Here is a 25554-nt window from a genome sequence, read left to right as displayed (position 1 = left end):
TTTCAGTTTCAATGATTTTGTTAGAGTACCTAGGCCAACGTGGGTTATTAATCAAAATCGATTTTTTTCTCAATTGGAAAAAGATGATCATTTTTACTTAAATTAGGTACCTACTCAGTAGATAAACTTAGATGCCTTGCAAGGCATACACACTTCGCTTGCGAAAATCAAATGTGAATAGAAAAATTTGAACGATATTATTTAATCTTTGACCGAACGCAGTGAGTTTCAAATTTTAACTCTGATTTTCTTTCGTCTGTCTATAAGTAGCCTATGTACGGTAACTCATTTACGGCCAAACGCGTTGATAGAATTCTATGAGATTTGGCAGGAATATTCCTTTTTCAACTGCTCGTCGATGTATACACAAGGTTTTTTGAAATTTTTCATTTTAAGGATAATATGAAAGGTAGAGGAATTTTCTCCATACCCCGATATCAATATATACCGGTATCATCTACTCTGAAGATAGGATTAATCAGACTATCGAATTTTTCATCATAAATTAGCTGTCGAGTGGATTATTATCATGCAATGACGCAAGCAATTAATATCTCAATGTAACTTGGTAAAAAATCAGCTGTCCTGTGGACTATTAATTGCATGCAATTTTTATGCTCTATTAAATGCACTATCAATTGCATGCAATTAATAGCTATAAAATAACATAGACCTCTCAACAGAGTCTAACATAGACCAAATAACATATATTTCTCTTGACCTTTTTCTGCTTTCAACTCGTGCTGACCTGTTTCCAGTATGAAGGAGATTAGCTTTTGATGTTAGCATTTTTGATACATCAACCCCAGCAGCCATTAGCCGTTTTCATACCGATATCTTGCTGACACGTCATACAGATAGGATTTACTCTGATGGACAGTATAAGAGGAGGCTGTGGTTTATAACAGCGCGAGGTCTACTGTTCACAGAACTACTAGTTATTTCATCATTCCTCCACTATTATTTTATTGACCGAGCGAAGTGAGAAGATTCAAGTCGACGGTTTTGTATTTCTCTTTATGTTTATATTTATGTTCCGCATTTACGGCGAAACGCGGCAATAGATTTCAATGAAATTTGACGGGTATGTTACTTTTGGAATTTCGCGTCGACATAATTATGTATAAGGTTTTTTGAAATTTTGCATTTAAAGGATAATACAAAAGAAAAAGAAGTCTCGCCAATATTACCGTAAAAATCAGACTAGAGAATTATTCATCATAAATTAGCTGTCGTGTGGACTATTAACTGAAAGTAACATAGTATTTTCTCTAGACCTTTCTCTGCTTCCAACTCGGGCTGACCTGTTGCCAGTATGTCTTGATGGAGATTAGCTTTTGATGTTAGCATTTTTGATACACCAACCCCAACAGCCATTAGCCGTTTTCACACCCATATCTTGCCGACACGTCATACAGACAGGATTTACTCTGATGGGCAGTATAAGACGAGCCTGTGGTCTACTGTTCACAGAACTACTAGTTAGAGGGTAAGTTGGTCCAATCTTGTCAAAAGAGGAATTTTCAAGCACCAGAACAACTTGAACTCGCTAGATTTCTTGCTGAAGTTCAACCTTGAAGCAAAACCTTTATAACGTTGTTTTTATTTTTACGTCCTATGAACAATATTTAGAAATATTAACAATATTTAAAAATCAGTGGTTTTTGACAATTTCTTAGTCTTTTTTCATTCAATATTTAGAGGATTCGTTAAAAGCGAAAAAGTTTGAACAAAGGTCTGAAAAAATTTAGAACCAAATAGAATGGAAATCTGAAATCTCAAAAGTGGTTAATCAAGTTCTGATGATATTGAATAATTTAATTAAGATCATAATTATAAAATATTGACAATTACAACAGAATACAATAAAAAATGACTTGACATGACATAAAAATATGACAACTGAATAGTTTTATTTCCTTGATAGATACCTATTAAAATAATATTGTACTTTCAAGACTGGAATGATGAGCCCTAATGTCTGAAAGGGAGAGAATAAGTGATAGAACCTAGTATTATAATGATAATTTTTCTATATTTATCAAGCGTTGAATACAAAGCTCCACTCAAAGCACAGTATATTTTTCATTTACCTATAATATCCGTTTATAGGCCAATGTTCAGCTGCAAAGATAGTTTAAGTGTCATAAAAATGGGAACCAATAGGTTTATACGCCAAATTGAATATAATAATAGCGTAAACCAAATTCACAAGAATGTCAGATGATTGTCAAATGAAAAATTAATGAATGAAGAAAACTTGTATGCAGAAATACTCCGAAACGTTAACTAATCTGTAATGTTTCAGAGGAAATATTGCACTATAGTGAATTTCATGACTAAAGATCTCAGAGCACAGAGACGGAAACTAGCGAATCAGTCGCTCAACTGGCAGCTTAATAGCTTCAACTTTAATCTGAACACTTTATATAGGCTAGCAACGTTACGGTACTATTCAGGTATAAGAGCGCTTTCGTAAGTATGTGATTATTTATTTGAAATTTAGACTGCTAGGCCGTTAAAAAAGTGTTGCAATTGATCCATTAAAGTTCTTTTTACATTACGCTACGCCTTCGGAAGACGTAGCCGTCATATCTCCCAACATTGAAAGCTTCAGCGTAGCTTTCAATGTTGGGAGATAGGAGAGCTACATCTTCCGAAGACGCATTTCAGCGTAGTGAGTGTAATGTGAATAGGCCTGTACTAGCTCGTAAATGAATGTGAACTTGAAGAATTTAATTAACATTCAGATGATTATACCAATATCAATTTTTTATTACGCTGACGACAGAATTATATCTTGCTGAAGGCGAACACACACAGCAGTAGTAGTCCAGTCACTATATACATTGGTGCTTGCAATTCATATCCATCATTCCAATTTGAACCTGATCCGATAAAGTATTGAAAAGTTAGGTTGATTTTAAGGGTAAAATTTTCGAATAAAGGGCCGCCATCTTGAAACGGGGATGAGTTTAAACATTTTAAATATATACGTTCCTGCGCCTTGTTTTAAAGTACCTGTATACCAAATTTTATCCAAGTCGGACCATAACTGCGACTGTAACTGCAGTACAAACAAACAAACAAAACAGACAAACGCCGATTGACTTGAAAAAATAGAATTCGCTTCGCTCATTCAATTATTTGGATACTTGAGAGAGTCCAGAACGAATTTCTTAATGCAAAATTTCCTTGTGCTAGTTACAGAGTGGCCAACAACCTCTTATTTTCAGTTGATTTTCCAGTTTTCAGCTATTTCTGCCAAATCCAGTAATCGTACAGAAAAAATTGCTCTTGCCTTTTTTTAGATTATAACATTTTGCTTAAAATGAAATCATACGGAACTCTCTATCTCCAATGAGTACTGAGTTATGATTTTTCAAAAATGAGTAATATTTAAAGAAAAAATCAATTCTGATGAATTTTAGTTTTTGATCAACAATATCTTCAGATTGTAACCATTTAGATGCATAATTCAAAATCACTCTGGGCGTATTTTTGTGATCTAAAATCTGCGATCAGGTAGAGCGATCTCTCATATTCCCAGGTACACCTGACAACAATGCTCCTTGTATTGTGAAAAACACCTAATTTTAAAGTTCTTCCGTCATCACCAACTACATTGTCCTCACATTTCGCACAATGACATAAGTTCATGAGATTATGCTCTATGAGAGTCAACTGTTAGACACACTTCATTTTAGTATTTCCTAGTAGAGAGGCGCGCATAAGGACTTCTCATGGATCAAAATTTCAAACACTCAATTTGCCAATTTCTATATTCAAAGCTGCATATCTTGTGAAATACTTCTGGTAAAATTTCTAAATCTAGTTAGGAAGTGGAAATTTTCCCCCTCTTCTCACTCCAATATATAATATTTTAGATTCCAATACCATTTGAAAGTTACAAAAGATTTTAAAAATGGCGATTTCAGTTTTGACATTTTTTTCATGATTCTATTGTTGATAAAGAGTTCCTGGATCAAGTCTGATGCATCATAGAAACTCACGATTGAATCCAAATTATAGAAAATTCATCCTCTACGAGCTCAGTTGCCTGAAATCCATTTTGAATCACTTTTCCCTATCATAGAACTGCCAAAACCGTTAAAATGAGAAAAATATCTAGAATCTCCGGTTCTTTCTCAACAATCGAATCTTACTTTACGAACATATTTTTCCATAAAACGTTTACAGCAAATGAAGGAGAAGGGTCTATTGTACATTTCAAAATCAAGTAATGTTTTTTTATAACAACGGGTTACCGAGATACATAGCTTTGAATATAGAAATTGACCATTTTTTGGTAATTGGAATATGGGCTTAAGTACACTCAAAAATTTTCCATTTTTCGACCGAATTTGACTTATGATACGTGATTTTGGACCGCCTTGACGAGCCGAGAAGAATAAAGTGAAGTACGATGAAATCCGAGCTCTGTGTCAAAAGTTAAAAGTGTTTGAAATTTTGATCCTTGAGGTGTCCTTAAGCGCGCCTCTCCACTAGGAAATACTGAAATGAAGTGCATCTACCGGGTGATTCTCATAGAACATAATCTCATGAACTTTTGCCATTGTGCGAAATATCAATGTGAGGACAATGTAGTTGGTTATGAAGGTTGAAGATGAAAATTAGGTGTTTTTCACAATACAAGGAGCATTGTTGTCAGGTGTACCTGGAAATCTATATGAGATAGAGCGCTCAACCTGATCTCAGATTAAAGAGCACAAAAGTACGCCCAGAGGGATTTTGAATTATACATCTAAATGGTAACAATCGAAAGATATTGTTGATCAAAAACTAAAATTCATCAGAATTTTTTTTTAAATCACTACACTTATATATGGGCTACTTTATTCAAATTGATAAAAACAATGTAAAACTTGTAGTACCCTTTTTTATTTAAAATTGAAAAAAAAAAACAAAGACTAGTTTTGACCTACTTTGGCCATTTTCAAGTTAAAAAATGCCCAAAGTAGGTCGAAACTAGTCATTGAAATGTTTTAAAGTTTTAAATAAAAGAGTACTAAAAGTTTTATATTATTTTTATTAATTTGATTTTTTTTAAATTTTAATCATTTTTGAAAAATTATAACTCAGTTTACTCATTGAGATAGAGTTCCGAATGATCTCATTTTATTCAAATTTTATATCTAAAAGAAGGCGAGAGCAAATTTTTCTGTCCGATTACTGGATTTGGCAGGAATAGCTAAAAACTGGAAAATGAACCGAAAATAGGAGGTTTTTGGGCCACTCTGTATCTAGCAAAAGGAAATTTTGCATGAAGAAATTGGGTCTGGACTTATCTCATGTATCCAACCAAATAATATATTTAAATATCAGAACTACAATATAAATTGCAAGCACACCCCCTTTTTTATGTATATAAAAATTGACTGGACTATAGATAGACGGAGGAGAAAACTCTCCGCCGGTGTTCAACTGTTGCAACGCACACAGATATCCATCTGTCTGTCTGCATATGTCTGCTCTGCTCACGTCTGCATGCTGACGTTTGATTTTTCTCTATCTGTCTACTGCTTTGTGCGTTCGCATCAATAAGCATGCGTTCCCAGATGATGAGGAGTTCTATTGGATTACGCACCAAACAGGCAAACGTTTTTGAAACGCACTTTAGTATTTTGAATTGATTGGCATTATGCCCGGTTTCTCAGTCGTTCAATGAACAACGCTAAAGCTATTGATTCAATAATATTGGTTTCTTGAACATATTTATAGAATTCATAACTATGGAACGATTTATCTGTTCCATGAATCTTGCAACATGGCATGATCCCAAACCCGGCCACTTTCGTAAACAAACTTTGTGCCGGTTGCACAAAAGCAGGTTAAATTTTAATCGTGATTAATCTCACGAGAACCAATCAGAGAAACAGTCTTATCAAAAATGGCTTCTCTGATTTGTTCTCGTGGAGTTAATCACGGTTGAAATTTAGCCGGCTTTTGTGCAACCGGGCCTTGATGTTATGGTAACCAACCAAATCTTGGTTGTTTATTCCATGCTGCTTGTTGTGAGGTAAAGTTGAAGGTTATTTCCGACGGTACTGACATCTTTTGGCTGATGTCAACAAAACAAGATTACTGACACCAGATAAGGGCTAGCAATGCTAAATATAGTGAAACTTTGAATCTTTTTTATTTTGAAAATACTGGTGACCTACACTTCATTTTTCAATTGCAACCGAAAATTTGATCCATTCCGAAAACTTTACACATTTATCCATTCCATAGACTGGATTTTGGCACTATAGTTAATCGAGAGATTTATGGATTTAATAAAGTTTATGGAGCGTTCTAGAAACGCATTTCTCATGTTTATCGGTTCAATAAAGTTATAGAATGGATAAACAGTTTATTGAACGACTGAGAAATTGGGCATAAGAGATTGAACTAGTGATTGGAGCAAGCTAATTGCCTTACATCTGGCCTCGAGTGGAAAACTCCACATCAACTAGGTATAATATGTTCTGCGCACACAAGTAAGCGCAGATAAAAGGCAGAGGTATCTAGCCATAGAAACTGATGTGAACTAGGTTTATAACTCAGATTAATCACCCATCAGCGCTAAGGCCAATAGAAAGTCAACAACCAAATACCAAATCACTTCAGCATATATAATATTTTGGTCAATTCACAAGTAAAGAGAATTGAACTAAGCGAGCTAAACTTAAATAATGCTAAATTAGCTTCAAGACGTCTTTTGAAATCATTTGGTAGGCATGAAGATGGTTCTTGTTTGTATAATATGAAAATAAGAGGCGAATTGAGCCAAGCTGAATTGTTCTTTTTAGCACATAATAGTCAATTTTCACAGGAAAATATTGCATGAATATAGCAAATTAAAATGTCCAGAAAGGACAAGTAGCTTGAGCCAACCAACTTACCAACTTTCCTTCCAACTGGCTTCATATGACCAGAGCTATTAAGATTGTGTTAATAGCATAGTATAAACTTCATTAGGCTACTTTGCTTTTAGAAGTTGACAAAGTACATCTAATATAACATGATGGCGAACCAACTTACTATGCAACCAGCATTAGTTTGGTCCAATACCGTTGTAACTTGAAAAGCACTAAATCCAGACTTGAAACAGCCAGGTCAAACGAGACGGTTGATGGTCTGATTTTCATAGGCTAATTCGGCATCGTTTATTAATCTATTGTTTACTAATTATGATTTATATAATAATCAATTTATTCAAATTTAGCTTAATGAACAATATCGACAATATCAAAATACCAGAAAAATAGACGCAGCGGTGTGGTCAGTTGTGTGGCGGATAGTAGGGCGCTCTCACTGCCCCGCCAGTGGGTGGCGCGGGAGGTGGAGGGGGGTAGTACTGGGTGTGGTTGTAGGCGGGGGGAGGAGCGGCGGCGTAAGGGGGAGCCGGGTAGCCGTGAGGCTGGTAGGTGGGGGGCACGGAGTAGGGGGGTGCCACTGGAGCACTCGAGTACTGGTAGGTGGTGGGTATGGCCCCTGGCACCGCTGGAGGTGTGCTCTTGTCGTCCAAACCCTGTAGCACTGCCGCCTTATCACTGCCGTTTGTCATCATCGCCTTTGCGTCCACCACTTTGGACGACGCTTTCACTGTTGTCTGCGATAGCAGTGCACCTGCAATTACATATTACATTACGTCACAACTACTGTAAGGCTTGTTTACTTGGTATTATTGCTTATGCTCCAAACAGAGTTGAGAAACAAGTTACGAAATAGTAGTTCATACAACACTTTTATAATAAGGGTCTCTAACGCACGAGTTGGATTTAGAGTGACAAGTGAGCGAGCGCAGCAAACGAACGCGTGTCTTAAACATCTCACAAGTGCTTTTAAATAAAGACCATAGAAAACTGTTGTTGTGTACAGTATTTTTTCTACTACCATTCAAGCAAAGTATCACATTGCCAACTTGTTGTAAGGTTAGGAATCAACCAACTAGCCTATATCGTAGAAAGATTGAAATAACAATAGGTAAAAAGCTACTCAGAGTAAACAGTAAACTGAAAACTTCATAAACTGAGATCTTGAAATTGAATTGAAAGCTTGTCAAACTGAATACTTGATTTAGTGAAAACTTGACAAACGTAAACCTGCTGCCAGCATCAGAAAGCGTGTTTTAATGTTGATGCCACCAGCATCAGAAACCGTGTTATAATGTTTAAATCGTTGCATAATGTTTGCATTATAGTATAGTATTGGAGATGCATTGCGAAAAGACCCCTGTTAAGGGATTGATTGTGAGGTTGTAAAGTTTAAATTACAACATGGTCCAAGATAATAGTTATTTGTATATGAGTGTAAAATACAGCTTTTTCTCCCTGAGGAGAAAGTTTGATACCCGAGGCGAGGCCAAAGGCGACAATTTCGCTCAGGGTGAAAAAGCATTTTTCACTCGTGAAGTACACACATTTTTCCTCCACCTACATTAATTATAAAAGCTGCAAATAAAATAATTTCAATAACTAACATGACCCGTAACAATCTGTTACAACATAACCTAAAAAGTAATCTGTCTTGGTGGTTCTGGATTCTGGCAGAGTTCACTGCCGACAGCGCTAGCGCTATTTGTCAGCAATGAATGATTTGTTGTAACAATGAAGGGATTCAGGGCCGTAGAGAGCCGTGGCGGGCCCCACGACTAGACCCATAACGGGCCCCTACATATTTATACAATAATTGATATAGTACTTGATCATTTAAATGAAGCCCCAAATGGCCTACACACGAGCACAATGTTTTACAACGTTACTTATGATACACGCATATTCTCTCTTTTCATTAGGATAATCGAATTACCTAACACTTATTTTATATTTTAATTCAAGTAGGTGTCTATATTTATTACACATATATTTATGTTCCATGTAATAGCAAAAAATATGTTGAAGGATTAAAAACACAGAATACCAATTTAATTATTTGAAACATATACCATATATTTATTTACAAATTGAATTTCCTTGCTTTACAACTAGCAAAAATATCAATGGCTTTGCTGAAGTCCAACTTTTGCACTAGTTCACTTTCTAAGCTGACCCCTAGGCTTGAAAGGCGATCTTGAGCCATGGTGGATCGTTGAACATTTTTCACACGTGCCAGCAAACTGAATGGCCTCTCAGCCTCAGCAACAGTTACTGGCGAAGTAAGAGAATTTTTGAAGCAATCATTACACTGGGAAAAGACTGGAAATCTTCTGTTGAGCGAGGACATTCAATAATTCTAAAAATTCAGGTTGGCATCAAAGTTTGCTGGCTAGATGCATTTGAGATGTCCCATCTCTGAAATGAGCTCTTCTTCAACAACATCATTTTTACTTTCCTTGCCCTATTACTATAGGTAAGGAAAGTATTGCTTTCCGAGAGAAATTAAGGTACCCCAATTTCTACATTTTTATATGTTTCAAGGTCCCCTGAGTCCAAAAAAGTGGTTTTTGGGTACTTGTCTGTATGTGTTAGAGTGTATAAGTGTATGTGTGTCTGTGTACACGATATCGTATCTCCCAATTAACGGAATGACTTGAAATTTGGAACTTAAGGTCCTTACACTATAAGGATCCAAAACGAACAATTTCGATCAAATGCAATTAAAGATGGCGGCTAAAATGGCGAAAATGTTGTCAAAAACAGGGGTTTTCGCGATATTTTCGAAAACGGCTTCAACGATTTTGATCAAATTTATACCTAAAATTGGCATTGATAAGCTCAAGTCCCATATCTGTAAAAAATTTTGGAGCTCCGTTGCTCCGTATGCAAACTTTGATTTTAGATTTCCAATTATCAGGCTTCAGATACAATTTGAACAAAAAATTTCAAGTGGAAAAGATTGAGCATGAAAATCTATACTATTAATGTTCAGTAACATTTTCACCTGAAATTGAAAATAAGCTCGAAATTCGAGAAAATGTGATTATTCAATTGCAAACTGTTGATTCTTTTAAATCATTCACTATGAAGAGATAGCAGACCTCGTGTGTCTCCAGCGTTATTGTCCTGTCACCAACTGGCTCAGATCTTTGAATAGTAGACTTGAGATGCGCGTGATCACTAGCGTCAGGTTTTCATAACGGCAAGGAAAGTTGTGTGAGTGCGCCACACCAGATTTTTGTACAGTGCAGTCCATGTTTTAATCTGGTTACATAGCTCATCTGTTTGGAGCTTCGGATACATCCACAGAAAACTGAACATTTTATTGATTTTATTAACAGCTGTAAACCGAGAAGTCACACTTCCAATGATGGTGTCCATTAAGGACCGAATTCGCCAAAACGAAAACTTGGTTTGAACGCCAGTTGATTCTAAATAAACAAAAAATCATAATACGAAACCAATTCAAAATCATCTGACTTAGAACCAACTGCCGCTCAAATCTAGTTTTCGTTTTTGGTGAATTTAGGCTTAAAACATGAACCTTGAACTGATCTTCTGGAGTTTTATTCAAACTGGGTGGCTATACTGGCCACCCGACCAGTATTATAATAATAATAATATCGAGTGACCTGGCTGGCTCAGGTCTGGTGTCAGAGTTTTCAGGTCGCAACTGATCAATTTCAGGGCCTCTGACATGACCTCACGACTGCTTTTTAGGCAGCCGGGACCGACGGCTTAACGTGTCCATCCGAAACACGGGAGTGGCCCGAGATAAATATCTTGCCCGGGCCGGGATTTGAACCCGGGCCTCTGAATCATAAAGCCAGCATCTGATCCACTCGACTACGGCCACTCACCAATATTGAATCAGGTGCTATCAAATAGGAAAAGTTTCAATACAAATTATTATTTGAGTTAGGCTGCGTTTGTATTGCTGCTTCAGTCATTCTATCAATAGCTCATTATAATAACTCCAACTTATTCGTAGTTGTTTTTATTTCTTACACAGTTACAAACAAAAATATATTTCTTCATGGATGGCCGCCGGGCCCCCCGGATCCAGCCTTACCTGCCGTACCCTCTCTACGGGCCTGAAGGGATTCAAAAAAATTACGGCCGACTCCAAGTTTCTGATTTTATTAGCTGATGAGAAATATTCGTTGGCTAGTATTCTGAATAACATGAAATTTTTAAAAATATTTATATATTTTCATAATCTACTAATATTAAGTATGTAGCCTAATACGTTTAGCATACAAACATATATTTCATAACTTGATTAAATTTCTGGTTCAGCTCTTGAATTTAGTTGGCTCAATGACAACACTCTATATGCTTCCTCATCGGAGCTTCGACCTTCCAACCTATTTCTAATGTGAGTTTTAAAAATAGCGTTGCTTCCCATGCTATTTAAATGGTGTTAATTTTACTCCCTTGGGAGTTTTTCTTATTTTTAGACTAAAGGGCGAAAAAGTGACATTTTAACAGTATGTTCGAGGGAGTAAGTATGTGGCGAATCATATGATTGCCACTGCCACCCGTGATGTTTTCAACTAGCATTGTTTATGACTTGTAACAATTTTATTTTCATATTTATCCAAAGTTCAATTTTGTCATTCCAACATTAAAATTAATTCATCAATCATTTAGTTCCATTTAATCAATTTCAACATAGGAATAATCAAATTAAATTCGTATAAGTTATTTTGGACAGTAGGTGGAGGAAAAATATTTTTGGTCATACTAATGTAATAATAATAATATTTGTATGGATTTTATTGGTGGGGAGTCCCTGATGGGAGTTCCACCTCGCCTGAATTAAGCCTTACGACTGTCATACTTCAGCGGGGACCGACAGTACTTTTTAGATTTTTGACTTCAACTCTGACAACTCTTTAAGTTAGAATGACAACTGAAGAAATTGTAATTATCAAAATTGCCCTGGTAATTAAAAATCTCAAATTTTAACTGTGTTTTCTCATCCAGTAAAGTGATAAACTTTTAATATTGTAGGAGCTTCTGTGATGAATGAATAAATGATTGGAAATACATTTTTCGAAAATGTTGTAGAGGCAGAGACTGACCTGGAGCTAGTGGCATTCCAACAGGTGTGGTGGGCAGTGGTCCAGGAGGCAGAGGAAGATCTTTTTTGGGCGGAGCTCTAGTCATTGGAGGTGAATCGGGAGCTGAATTGGTTTGAGGCTGTGAATACAGGTCCAAAACCTGATGACAAATATCTGCAAAACAAGCATGAAATTATCAACAACACTAATTCATAATTCATTCATAAATGAATTATAGTTAACAACTAATTATTATTAATTTATTGTCATCGTAACAATATCATGAACAAATTAGACATGTTGAAACATGGATGAACATAATAAATTATCTTTCCCTTATTTTAATTTTGAATTTGAATTATTTATCGTGAATTATTAATAAAAGAGTCAATGTTGCACCCCCTTCAACCTAAAAAAGGACAGAAATTACAACGGTACTGTAACATTTTAGTAGAAGTACAATTTTTCTCAAAAGCTTTAGAAGTAATATCAAATCAAGAGATTGGGTCTCTTCTAATGTATTCAACCTTCTTGAAGGTTGATTTATTGGATTGAGAATGTCCGGGACTATACTCCAAAATGCATGAGAAATGGGTAGTGCCACGAAAAGAAACTAGAGTTATGTTGTTCAAGGGAAAGTTTTATATCTACATTCAACTAAATTACATTTTCATAGGTTCACCGACATTCTATTTGCAGGAAAATAAAAATCTCACATGTCAGGCATTTGGAACAGAGAACCGGAGATAATGCGATTTGTATGCAGACAGAGGTCATATGCAAGCACCATAATTACTGGCAAGCATATTGATTCGATAACCGTAATCAAAAGTTTATTGACAACTCTGGCAATACCAATACTAATTCATGTCTAACGAAATGTTCCTTAAATTCAAAGCTTGATAATAAATTAGAATAGCCGGGACGAACCTGCAGTCTGCTAGCGCTACCTTATCGTAGGGCTAACCACAGAGGTTTGATTATCTCATAGAATCACAAAAGTACTTCACATTACCCACGCACAAGCTAAAAGCTCATGTGGGCATCATCAATACCTACTATTACTTAGTAGTAATAGTAGGTATTGGCAACATCCGCAATATAAAAATAAGATTAATGCCTCTAGATGGTCGGTTCAAGTATTCACCGACTAAAGCTAGGCTCCCACATATCAGTGACAGTGAAAATATGACTCCCACCAGTTCTCATTGGACTCAACGAGTTCCCATTCAGCTCAGCTGAGCGTATATGAATAATCCCATTGCAACTTATAGAAATAATATTTTCACTGCCACAGAATAAACGTCTCAGCTCGCTTTGGCTGCGATCGCCAATGTTCAGGCGAGGGCCAACTCTTCCAGAGAGCTTCCTTGGCTTCAATTCACTGCAATGAAAAAATGAACCTACTTCCTCCAACCCGACCACTCCTTCGAGAATAGCAATGCCGTGATAGGCTACTGGACTGTCACTCAGAAAGAGCCAGGTCTGGATAGGCCTATTTGGCCTCGTCGCGTCACATCGTAAACGCTCAATTTAATGTTAAGACATGATAAATTATAAAAAGTGATGAATGTTGTTGGTTACCCTCGAGGAGATCCATTGTGACATCCTCAATGAACATGTCCCACCATCTGAGGTGTTTGGAGGTGCGGCCAACCCAATCCACCACTTCGAATTTACTCAACTTGCCAGCCAAGTACATCAACGCCACTGCTATGATTTCCGGCTCCCATTGCAGGCACAACGTCGTACATAAACTGACAATCAATCCATAAAAAGCTTTCAACAAATATGTTCAAAAATATCTCTAGAAAAGAAATTCATATAATGTAGAAAGATTTTAAATGTATGAAAACCTTATCTACTGGTTTATAAACTAATAGTAATAAATTCAAATGAGCCTTCTTATTTCATAGAAATTAATTTTTACTGTTTTATTTTAAAAAACCTATAAAATCATTCATTTTATATCAAATGATTAATAATTAGTGCATAGAGAGAACAGTAAATAAATAATAATTTAGAAAACATAACATAAAACTAGGAGACTATGAAACTAATGAAAAAAATGAAATTGCTGATGAAAATTGTTGCTTAAAAGTGAAGTTAGGGTGAAGGGTGAATATAGTGAGATTCACGTTACAAAGTCAGCACCTGATTAACATTGGTTTGCTGTCCTTGTATGTTATTGGTATGTTATCAAATTGTAACGTAGTTCTATTGTTTCCAACTCCGAATTGCTGCCAAGTTGTTTCTACACTATGTAGAAATATGATACATCAATAATAATTATAATGACAATTTATTATTAAATCATGAACAAATATCATTTATTGGCTAATAAAATATACCCTGACAAAGATATCATCATTACTAAAAAGAATATTCGCTCAAGTCCCAACATGACTACACAACCAGGAGCTCAGTGAACGTTGGCATTGTTATTCCTAGAGTATCCAAATCAATCAATAAAACAGATTCCTTCTATAAAGTAAATATAATATACTTAAAACTCCCCCAACACATTAAAGACATTGAAGCAAGGTACATAGGTGTCTACAAACGCCACATTAATAGGTGGTTATTGAATGTTGTGGGATAAGAATTTTAGACTTTCTTAAATCAAACTATACTTTTTGATAAGACTAGCCTCAATGCATGCAGAGACGGTTGGTCATTGTTCTGATCCGTTTCTCTTGTTCTTGGCTTGACAGTGTGTTTTCTGCCTCTCATTCATTTTTCTCTCTTTTATTCTCCACATCATACTTCATTTTTCCATCTCTCATTTCAATCTCCAAAATATTTGGATATGTGATTTTGGACAGATTGATGAAGCATCTTAAAAAGGTCAATATACTGTCACAGTCTCAATTTGGTTTCAGACCAGGGCACTTCACTTGTGATGCTCTTTTTTCTTTCATTGATGAAGCTCTATCTAGTCTGGATAAAAGTGAAAGGGTGTGTGGGATCTTTGCTGACTTGTCTAAAGCATTTGATTTCATTAATATTGATATATTAATATCCAAATTGAAATTCTATGGTATAGAGGGAACTGTGTTCAGCAGGTTCAAATCGTATTTTGAAGACAGGTTTCAGCAAGTTGAGATTAACTGAACTGCACATTTTTAGCTCAGGATGGTTGAAGGTTAGGTTTGGTGTTCCTCAGGGCTCTGTCCTGGGACCCATCCTATTTCTCTTATATATAAATGACCTTTCTTTTTATCTAAATCCTACTCATAGTGTAATGTATGCAGATGATATGAGTTTTCTATTAAAAAGCTATTCACAATCTTCTCTAATGCTGAAAAAATGCATTGCGTCCAGAGGCGAGGCGTCCGGTCATCTCTGGATTCGCCGATGACTGGACAGAAATTTATATGCAATGTGTATATTATTAAATTGGAAATATTAAAAATAAATATTAAAAAAAGGTGAAGAAACCAAAAGAGAAACGTTTTTTTTGCGAGCGCGCCAAGCTTGAATAAAGTAGACTACTGCATCATCAGATCCATTTGTTCAATGTGATTCTCAAAAACATGCGATTCCACTAATGCTATTTAACATTGGTTACCACCACTCTTCTGCATCAACACTCTCCCTCTCCCCGTAAACGATGGTGGAGTAAACGGTCAAAGACATCGCTATTTTCTGCGATTCCACTGTTCCGCGCCAGTGTTGCAAACCGTACGATAGTTATTTTGTTTGCATTTTGTGATTGATAATTATTATTATTTCTTCTATTTTTGGTTTTGAAGCATCTAAATTTAAAAATCTACTTTGTGAAAATAATCAAGAACTGAAAATTTAGTGAAGTGAACAACTACAATTCTTGACCTATTTCGGACTGTGTGTAACCTTATCTAAATTTGAGAGAGGAATAGCACAAGGTTACCTTATTTTTTCTCTCCCTGTCATTTTTGATGATGTACTTGTTGTATGAATCAATAAAGAATAAAGAATTTCATTTCAATTTTTTTAATTAATTTGAGGGCCAGTTTCCGAGCTTGAGATTTAGCCAAGTTCTAGACTTTTCAACTCTGGGATTTTGAATAGTAAGCTTATCTTATACTAGATGTCATCTTGCTCGATAAATAATCGTCCAAAATGAAACATAATCTTTAAAGTAGGAGAGGGGGTGCAGCTTTCATTCAAACTTTCAACTGAATTGTTCCTGGAGATGACTGAGCCAAAAAGTCACGCCTCGCCCCTGATTGCGTCAGTGAAGAAACTTGAAAAGTTGCTTGCAGCAATAATGTTGATTCTTAATATAGATAAGACAACAAAATCTCCCTTTCAGATCTACAGACAGCTTCAATGTTGAATTGCAGGACCACACTATAGAACATGTAAGTGAAATAAAAGTTCTTGGTATAAATATTGACAACAAACTTTCTTGGAAGCCTCATCTTCAGCATTTGAAAAAAAGGTTGAGTTCAGCCATCTTTGCATTAAGGTCATTAAAACAATTTCTCAATTTGGAGTCCCTTAGAGAGATCTATTTTGGTCTTTTCCATTCATTACTGTCTTATGGAATAGTTTTCTGGGGGAGTTCATGTGACTCTGTTGAGGTTTTCAGGATTCAAAAATGGGCTATCAAGGTAATGGTTGGAGAGTCACAAAGGAATAGCTGTAGACCCCATTTCAAAAGTCTGAAAATTCTTCCTTTACCCAGTGCCAACATTTTGGAGGCCCTTTGTTTTGTTAAGAGAAATCAATGTTATTTTACTCGTGGTGATGATGTTCATTTTCATAATACCAGGAATAAACACTTGTTGAGAGATGAGATGCATCGCTCCACTTTCTATAAGAGAGGCGTCAGAAGCTCTGGTATCCAATTATATAATATTTTACCTGATTTCATAAAGAGTATGAATGAACGCGACTTTAGATCTCAATTAAAGATAGATTTTTCCAAGAGTGCTTTCTACTCAAAGGAGGAGTATATTCAATATTACTCCACATGAATGGTATAATGCTTACTTTTCCTGTGTCTTGTGTATTTGTTACTGTGGGCTGTCTTTTTTTCTTCGACCATATAGAGTTTTTGACTAGTTCCTGATCCCCCTGTTTTAGGTGGGCAGTGGATGCTATTTAATCTATCCATCTGATATTTTCCAAAATTCAATTTTTGCTTTCACATACTGTATAAATTGTCATGTTTGTCATTATGTTAACTTCAGATTGCTACTCTTTCCTGCACACAGACATTTTGCCCATGCATGGAAAATGTTTTTTAATTATTTTCAATTGAAATGTATTTGTTTTGTAACATAAATAAATAGATCATCAATATAGACCGTGATTTAAAAAGAATACCACAACTTTGAAAATCTGTATTTAATCAAGGAAACATAATAGAAACTTGGGTTATAAATCAAAATGAAGAGTATTAAAATAAGTTTTCCCCACTAGAAAACAAGTTCACAAATGTTCAATGTGACCCCCCCCCTCCAGACACTCGAGTGATATCAATGCGATACTCGAACTCGTTCACACCCTCAGTAGCATATCGGGCGTAACAGTTTGTATAGCTGCTGTAATTTCTTGTTTGAGCTCCTCAATGTTAGCTGGTATAGGCGGTCGATACACATTATTTTTAACGTACCCCCCCCATAGAAGAAAAATCGCAGGGGGTGAGGTCAGGGCTTCTTGGAGGCCAGTGATGAAGTGCTCTGTCTCGAGCTGCTTGGTGGCCGATTCATTGCCTCGGATAGTTTTCATTCAAATAGGTACGGACAGATGAGTGCCAATTGGGTGGTGCTACATCCTGCTGGAATATGGAACTAAAAAAAACTTTAGAGCTTCCTCGAATTGATGACAGATAGTGCTCCACTCTCCGTTTATTCTTTGCAGAGTTATTAATTTTCAAAGTTGTGGTATTCTTTTTGAATCACAGTGTAAGATAAAACAGGATTAACTGAATCACAGCAACCTGCTATAGAAGGTGGTGGAAAAGGAAAAGTACCATCACTACTACCATTCTATCATTTCCACTTTATAACATGAATCTCACAATAAGTTCAAAATTTGATTATGTATACCTCAAATGTAAAGATACACCGATGAAGTTATAGTATTATGTGTGGTTATGGTTAATGAAAGTATGATGATAAAAGACAAATTGTTATAATTTTCAGTGGATTCCGAACCACCAGCGATTGGTTTTGGAGATCATAGATGTCTGTTATCATAGCTGCTCTCTAGTTGATACTCTTCCAACAGGAGATCGGCGCTTACATAATAAATAGCCGAATGCCAATAATTGCTAGTACTAACAGTTATAAGTTACAAAAATTATTTGAATTGAATAACTTTAAAACTGTAGTAAGTTCAAAGGATCATTGATAGGTATAGAGACGAATTAGCACTAATTTTAAATCAATAATTATTGCATACCACTATTGTCATCTACCATGCTACTTTTATGTCTTGAAAGTTAAATTTGTTTTCTATCAAATGTCTGCCAGTCTGGTAACCATAGTCAAAACAAAGGTACACAACATTTTCGGTGTACTTCACATTCTATTGCACAGGAAAATTGACGGTACAATAATGATAAATAATCGATTACAGTATATAGCTTTTTACAATGTCATTCTAGTCATTATTATTATTATATATAAAATTATATGCATAAATGAAGCATGAGAGTTATTGACTGTTCCTATGAATGGTTGGTTTATTGATTATCATGTCAAATTGTGACTAAAATTGATCAATTTAAACTATTTTAATGGCCGGTTTCCGAGCTCGGGATTTAGCCAAGTTCTAGACTTTAAACAGCTGGAGTCAAAAAATTGGTTTTCCGAAACGGTGAGTAGTCGCAGTCCACGTTTAAATTAAATTTCGAAAAACTAGAAAATTGAACAGAAAATAAAATAAGGAGTAAATAGTGTAAAAGTTTCAGCTATTTTGAATTATTTAGGAATGTTTTATTTTGTCAACGAAAAACGTTTCCAATTAGGCTATAGAAATAAGTAAATAAATATTATCATAAAAACTGTAACTACGCCCCGTTTCGGAAAGCCAATTTTCTGACTACAGCTGTTTAAAGTCTAGAACTTAGCTAAATCCCGAGCTTGGAAACCAGCCCTAAAAGAAATTCAAACATTCCAACAAACTTATAAAATTTCTTGTCTATAGTGAGGTCCACGTTATAATGACAGTATTTGATCAACTTTGGTTTTGCTATTCTTGTCTATCATTCGACAAAGACGATGTTACTATCCTTTTCTAGGTCCTCAACGATGCCAATTATTTTATTATGTTTTTGACAGTGTAGAAATACAATTAATTATTCCAGAGAATCGTCATCGCTATTCTTCTATCTTTATCCACTGCCATTATAACGTGTTTCTCACTATAGGGAAATATTCCCAAATCATAAATAATGTTCCTTTCCACTGGGAATATTCCGAACTTCCGAACCAACATCACTACTATAGTGACGTCCACGTTATAATGGCAGTATTTGATTAACATTGGTGTTGCTATCCTTGTCTATCACACGACAAAGAAGATGGCGCTATCCTTTCTAGCTCCGCAACGTTGCCAGATCGTTTATTAACAATGTAGAAATATCAAGGACGTCCACGAAAACGCTGGCTGGAGGATGTAGAAAATGATCTTCGGAAAATAGGGGTTAGGGAATGGAGACGTAAGGCTGCCAACAGAGAGGAGTGGAGAGGCATTCAAGAGGAGGCCAAGGCCTTAATGGGCTGTAGCGCCATTAGTCCAGTCACTATATAAATTGGTGCTTGCAATTTATATTGTAGTTATGATTTTTCAATACATTATTTGGATACATGAGAGAAGTCCAGAACCGATATTTCTTCATGCAAAATTCCCTTGTGCTAGATACAGAGTGGCCCAAAAACCTCGTATTTTCGGTTTATTTTCCAGTTTTTAGCTATTTCTGACAAATCCAGAGATCAAACAGAAAAAAATTATCTTTTGATTGTTACCATTTCGATGTATAATTCAAAATATTTCTGGGCGTATTTTTGTGCTCAACAATCTGAGATCAGGTAGAGCGCTCTATCTCATATAGATTTCCAGCTACACCTGACAACAATGCTCCTTGTATTGTGAAAAACACCTAATTTTCAGCTTCAACCATCATCACCAACTACATTGTCCTCACATTGATATTTAGCACATAGGTTCATGAGATTATGTTCTATGAGAATAACCCGTTAGAAGCACTTCATTTCAGTATTACCTAGTGGAGAGGCGCGCTTAAGGACACCTCAAGGATCAAAATTTCAAACACATAACTTTTGACACAATGCTCAGATTTCATCGTACTACACTCGTTCTTCTTTTGTTCCCACTTTGTCGTCAGCCCAGTTTGTCATCGTCCCAGAAGAACAAGTGCGGACGATGACAAACTGGGCTGACGACAAAGTGGGCTGACGACAAACTAGGCTGACGACAAAGTGGGCTACCGACAAAGTTGCACGCCGTCAAACTGGGCTGCATTCCTTAGAGTGCCAGTTTGGCGGTGCATGCAACGACAAACTGGCACCCCTGAGATTTTGTCACTAAACTACAAAGTTGCACGCCGTCAAACTGGGCTGCATTCCTTAGAGTGCCAGTTTGGCGGTGCATGCAACGACAAACTGGCACTCCCGAGATTTTGTCACCAAACGACAAACTTGCACGCCGCCAAACTGGGCTACTTTTAAGTCCTGATGTGATTAGTTTATACATAGGTGTTTCACAAACAGATACATGCTGGGATTATGAAGACAAAGTACTCTTCATATTTGCAGAAGACATAGTTACATTATACATGATAAATAATTATTATTGATAATCATAACAAGGAGGGGGCCACTTGTTTCAAGATTAGATGAGTTCCATCTCATATGGATAATGAATCAACGTGGGCGCTCTCTAGCCGAGCTTGAAAAGTACACGAGCCGGACTCTGGAAGTTCATACACGTTAGTGGTGATTTTCTTCTGAGCCCAACTCGCCGGATGGGGCCTGTGAGCCCGATCCGCAAGCCGGACTCGTCCTTTAAACAAAGAGGGTGTTGAAGATCTGTTGTAATTACGATTTCATAAAAATGAATGTTGAAAATAATAAAATTCGAGTTCGAGCAACATTTTACTTAGCTATTATTAATATCAGGCTATATTTCACCCACCTCAACTGGTCTCAGATTTGAGTTGCCTTTAGTCTGAATTTTTACTGGTGCAGAAAGTATAATATTAAACAATAAACTATTGTAATGATTTGAATTACAATAAGAATAAGAGTGTAGAAATAATTGGCTAATGAGAAATTTTAAAATTTGAATAATATGCTAGTGTTACTTGGACTTTTATCTTGTAATTTTTGTTGATAATCTGTAATCTGTTATCAAGGCATGAAGCGCCAACCACCATTTAAATGGAGGTTTAATATTGTTAAATTATTAATAGGTTAGGGTTATCAATAAAAATAATACACAAGAAATTATGTCAATACAATATAATATAAAACATAATTATATTAATAATTGGATAGTGCTTGATTTTATGAATGCGTATCCGAATTTATCAAGGAATCTCTCTCTGAAAAACCTAGGCATCAATGTGGATAAAAACCTCGACTGGTCAGAACAAGTCAGTAAAACCTGTAGAAAGATTTTCTCAGCAATGCATTCACTTAAAAAATTGCTAGATGTCCTTCCTAGAAGTATACGATTATTACTGGTCCAATCTTTGATTTTTCTACATTTCACGTACTCTCTGTCCTCAATGGCATGCAAGTTACACTCAATGACAAAATGCTGCGCTGCAAAATTATTGTCTACGTTTTGTTTACTCTCTTGAACGCCATGAACATATTACCCCAGCACACATTGCTAGTTCTACCCTGAAGCTCCCCGATCAGAGACGTTTCAGAATAATCAAACTTGTTAGAGATAATTTAAAATATAGTTCGGGTGCAAATGTCATGAATAAGGCACTCTGTGGTCATTTTTGAGTAACAGCCGTGGAAGATGTCTCAATTTCTTCATTAGGTCTAGCATAATAAGGATCGTAATGATGATAAGTCGAAATCACAGTCAAACACCTCGGAAACAAGATGGCCGCCAAAATTTTCAGGGTTTTACTATATCGCTTGTACTTCAATAACCGTTCAAGATATTCAACCGTTTTTTCTAGACGAAAATATTTTTAAAATCTTCCTCTACAGATTTTGATTCTATAAAATTTTCCTCTAAAACGCATATTTTTTTAGTTATAACCTTCAAAAGCCCAAAAAACGTTTTTTTCTAAATTTGTTCAAATTTCATTCCATTATAACTTTTTTCTGCAAGAGATACAAAGAAATTTTCAATCTTTGTAATTTAGAGCGTTTTTTCAACTTTGGAACGATATATCTTCGTGCGCTGTACGGTACATCGAAAAATGAGTTCTCCAGCGCCCTCCAAAGAAAATCCTGCATGATTTCTTGTGCGTTTTTCCATATGCATGAAGTAACAAGCTAGAACTATAAAATCGATTTTTTCATGACTACTTAAAGATAGAGACTTGCAAATGGTCTCAATCTCCTCGTTACAACAAGACGAAAAAGAATATTGATGATGGTAACAACGAAAATATTCGACATCATTGAAAAATACAAGATGGCTGTCATTATTGACAGAAATTTTTACATCTCTTGGTATTCAGTTATTGTGACAGATATCGGATTGGTTTTACCACCAAAGTGTTTAGAATTAACCAAACAATGATGTTCGGAAGAATCATCTCATTTCAACCACTCTTTCAATTATTTATTCAACTTCAAAAACTTGAAACATACATTTTTCGGGGACAATATTTCACTTTCAACTCTGTATATGTATTCGCAGTAGACAAACACTAGTATTATTGGCACATTGTTGTAGAATATTTTCAAAGCTCAAAAATGACATCTGGTTGGAGGCTGTAAGTCCATATTTTATGGCTGGAGCGTCATCGGAAAAAGAGTACAAAGTACTGTTTGCAGCGGAAAACACGCTTTTTCCACCAAATGACAATCTCAACAATTAGAAAACCGTGTAACTCATGGCTCTTTGAAGGTACATACTTGGGAATGCTATCAATCTCTATATAATGATGTGTAGAAATAGATTATCCATGATGGCAATCTTAAAAATGTTTGTCATCATGAAAAAAACAAGATGGCGGCAAAAATATGTCGATTATCAAGAAATCATCTTTAATTCTAGTAATGTCGAGGATATCGGATCAATTAAGTCATCTGGAAGCTTCAATACAATCATACTACAATATCCGAAAGATTTATCCAATTCCACCAACTTTTACTATTGTGAATTTAACTACAAACTCTTGAAATCAGATTTTTGGCTGCCATCTTAGATTTTTCTAAGATGACAAACATTTTTGAGATTGCCATCATGGATAATCTATTCCCATACATCTTTACGAAGAGATTGATACCATTTTCAGGTCTGTACCTTCAAGGGGTCATGAGTTAGTTACAAGGTTTTCTAATTGTTGGGATTGGCATTTGGTGGAAAAAGCGTGTTTTCCGCTGCAAAAAGTACTCTTTTACTCTTTTTCCGATGACGCTCAAGCCGTAAAATATGGACTTACGGCCTCTAACCAGATGTCATTTTGAAGCTTTGGAAATATATTCTACAACAATGTGCCAATAATACTAATGTTTGTCCACTGCGAATACATATACAGGGTGGAAAGTTTCTGTTTTCAACATTTTCTATTCTTCAGTATTGTATATCGTCATTATTACTTAATTAATTTCTAAAATCTTAATTAAATCCCACCCTATAACGTTTGTTTCATTTATCTATTTTGAGTCTTTGAAGCAATATTGTATTCACTATTACTCATTCTAATAGCATCCACCTTATTCATCAATCCCATAATTCTAGATTCAAATCATATATTCACATGTTATAATACTACTAACAGCTCTATTCCATCACAACCCGGTCGTGTATTTATGGGAAGGATATTATTTTATATCCTTCTTAGAGAATCGACAATTATTTGTTGAAACACCGCCGATTTATGAAGTTAAATTACAATTTTATATTATTGTTATTCTAATTGCATTTAATATTTATTTTTATTGATCAATTTTTTATACTTTGTCAAATTCGTTGAATAATTAGCTTCACCGTCATTTAATGTAAATTAGTGTAGAAGCCAGTAATTATTGTAACATACATAAATAAAGAAATCTAATCTGATAATAGATAGTAGACACAAACTAGAGTTTGGAGAGTGGTATCTCTCTAACTAGTAGACACAAACTAGAGTTTGGAGAATAGTATCTCTCTGATCGATAGTAGACACAAAATCTTGAGAGTGCCAGTTTGGCGGTGCATGCAACGCCAAACTGGCACTCCTGAGATTTTGTCACTAAACGACAAAGTTGCACGCCGTCAAACTGGGCTGCATTCCTTAGAGTGCCAGTTTGGCGGTGCATGCAACAACAAACTGGCACTCCTCAGATTTTGTCACCAGACGACAAAGTTGCACGCCGTCAAACTGGGCTGCATTCCTTAGAGTGCCAGTTTGTCGTCAGCCCACTTTGTCGCCAGCCCAGTTTGACGCGGTCCTGTTCTTCTCGGCTCGTCAAGGCGGTCCAAAATCATGCATCATAAGTAAAATTCGGTTGAAAAATGGAAAATCTATTGTTGAGTGTACATCGTGAGTTAAGCCCCATATTCCAATACACAAAAATGGCTAATTTCTATATTCAAAGCTGCATATCTTGTGAAATACTTCTGATAAAATTTCTAAATCTAGTGAGGATATGAAAATTTTCCCCCTCTTCCCACTCCAATAAATAATACTTTCGATTCTAAAAGTATTCGAAAGTTACAGAAGATTTTAAAAATTGCGATTTCAGTTTTTATTTTTTTGTGATTCTACTGTAGATCAAGAATTTCTAAAACGAGTCTGATACATCATAGAAACTTACGATTGAAATTGGCCATTTTCTGTGAGTTCCGAATGATCTCATTTTATTCAGAATTTCATAATCTAAAAGAATGTGAGAGCATTTTTCTGTCCGATTTGGCAGAAATAGCTGAAAACTGGAAAATGAACAGAAAATACGAGGTTTTTGGGCCACCCTGTAACTAGCACAAGGAAATTCTGCATGAAGAAGTTGGTTTTGGACTTCTCTCATGTATCCAAATAATATATTAAAAAATCAGAACTAGAATATGAATTGCAAGCACATCCCCTTTTTCATGTGAATATTGACTGGACTACATGGGATAAGTAAGAAATATCAATAAAATATTAAACCTCAGTTTTGAAAATTCATTATTCAATCATTGAAAAACATATTTTATTGGCAAATGAAATATTATTGATCATTTTGAATAAGAATTTACAGTTGACAGTACATCAGATACACCGGCATCAGCCATTCCTTATAGAAGGCAGTGGCAAGGCAAAGAATCGGCAACGTTGTTCTCATATCTTTCTTGATATTCATCTATTTATTGATTCAAGATGCACAATTATTCATTAAAGTAATTGGGGGAGGACCAACAAGTACAACCCAAAACTGTTCCTCCCTCGAATTTTGATCCATTATTATACTAGTCCAGAAAGAAGG

At 35.6% G+C, this 25554-nt stretch overlaps 1 protein-coding gene across 1 annotated transcript in view; it reads right to left on the bottom strand.

The window, feature by feature from the left end:
• Positions 1 to 6617: 6617 nt before the first annotated feature.
• Positions 6618 to 25554, bottom strand: part of LOC111047298 (cyclin-K) — a 30506-nt gene continuing 11569 nt past the window's right edge. The window contains exons 5-7 of the mRNA XM_039432372.1: positions 13535 to 13707; positions 11972 to 12124; positions 6618 to 7635 (exon numbers count right to left, since the gene is read on the bottom strand). Of these exons, the coding sequence (XP_039288306.1) occupies positions 7289 to 7635; positions 11972 to 12124; positions 13535 to 13707 (673 nt within the window). The 3' untranslated portion in view covers positions 6618 to 7288. The remainder of the gene's footprint in view (positions 7636 to 11971; positions 12125 to 13534; positions 13708 to 25554) is intronic.

The sequence above is a fragment of the Nilaparvata lugens genome, chromosome 7, assembly GCF_014356525.2.
Source record: "Nilaparvata lugens isolate BPH chromosome 7, ASM1435652v1, whole genome shotgun sequence".
NCBI classification, from domain to species: Eukaryota; Metazoa; Arthropoda; class Insecta; order Hemiptera; family Delphacidae; genus Nilaparvata; species Nilaparvata lugens.
Note: the sequence above shows the minus strand (reverse complement) of the source record. Positions and strands in the feature narration are given on the sequence as shown.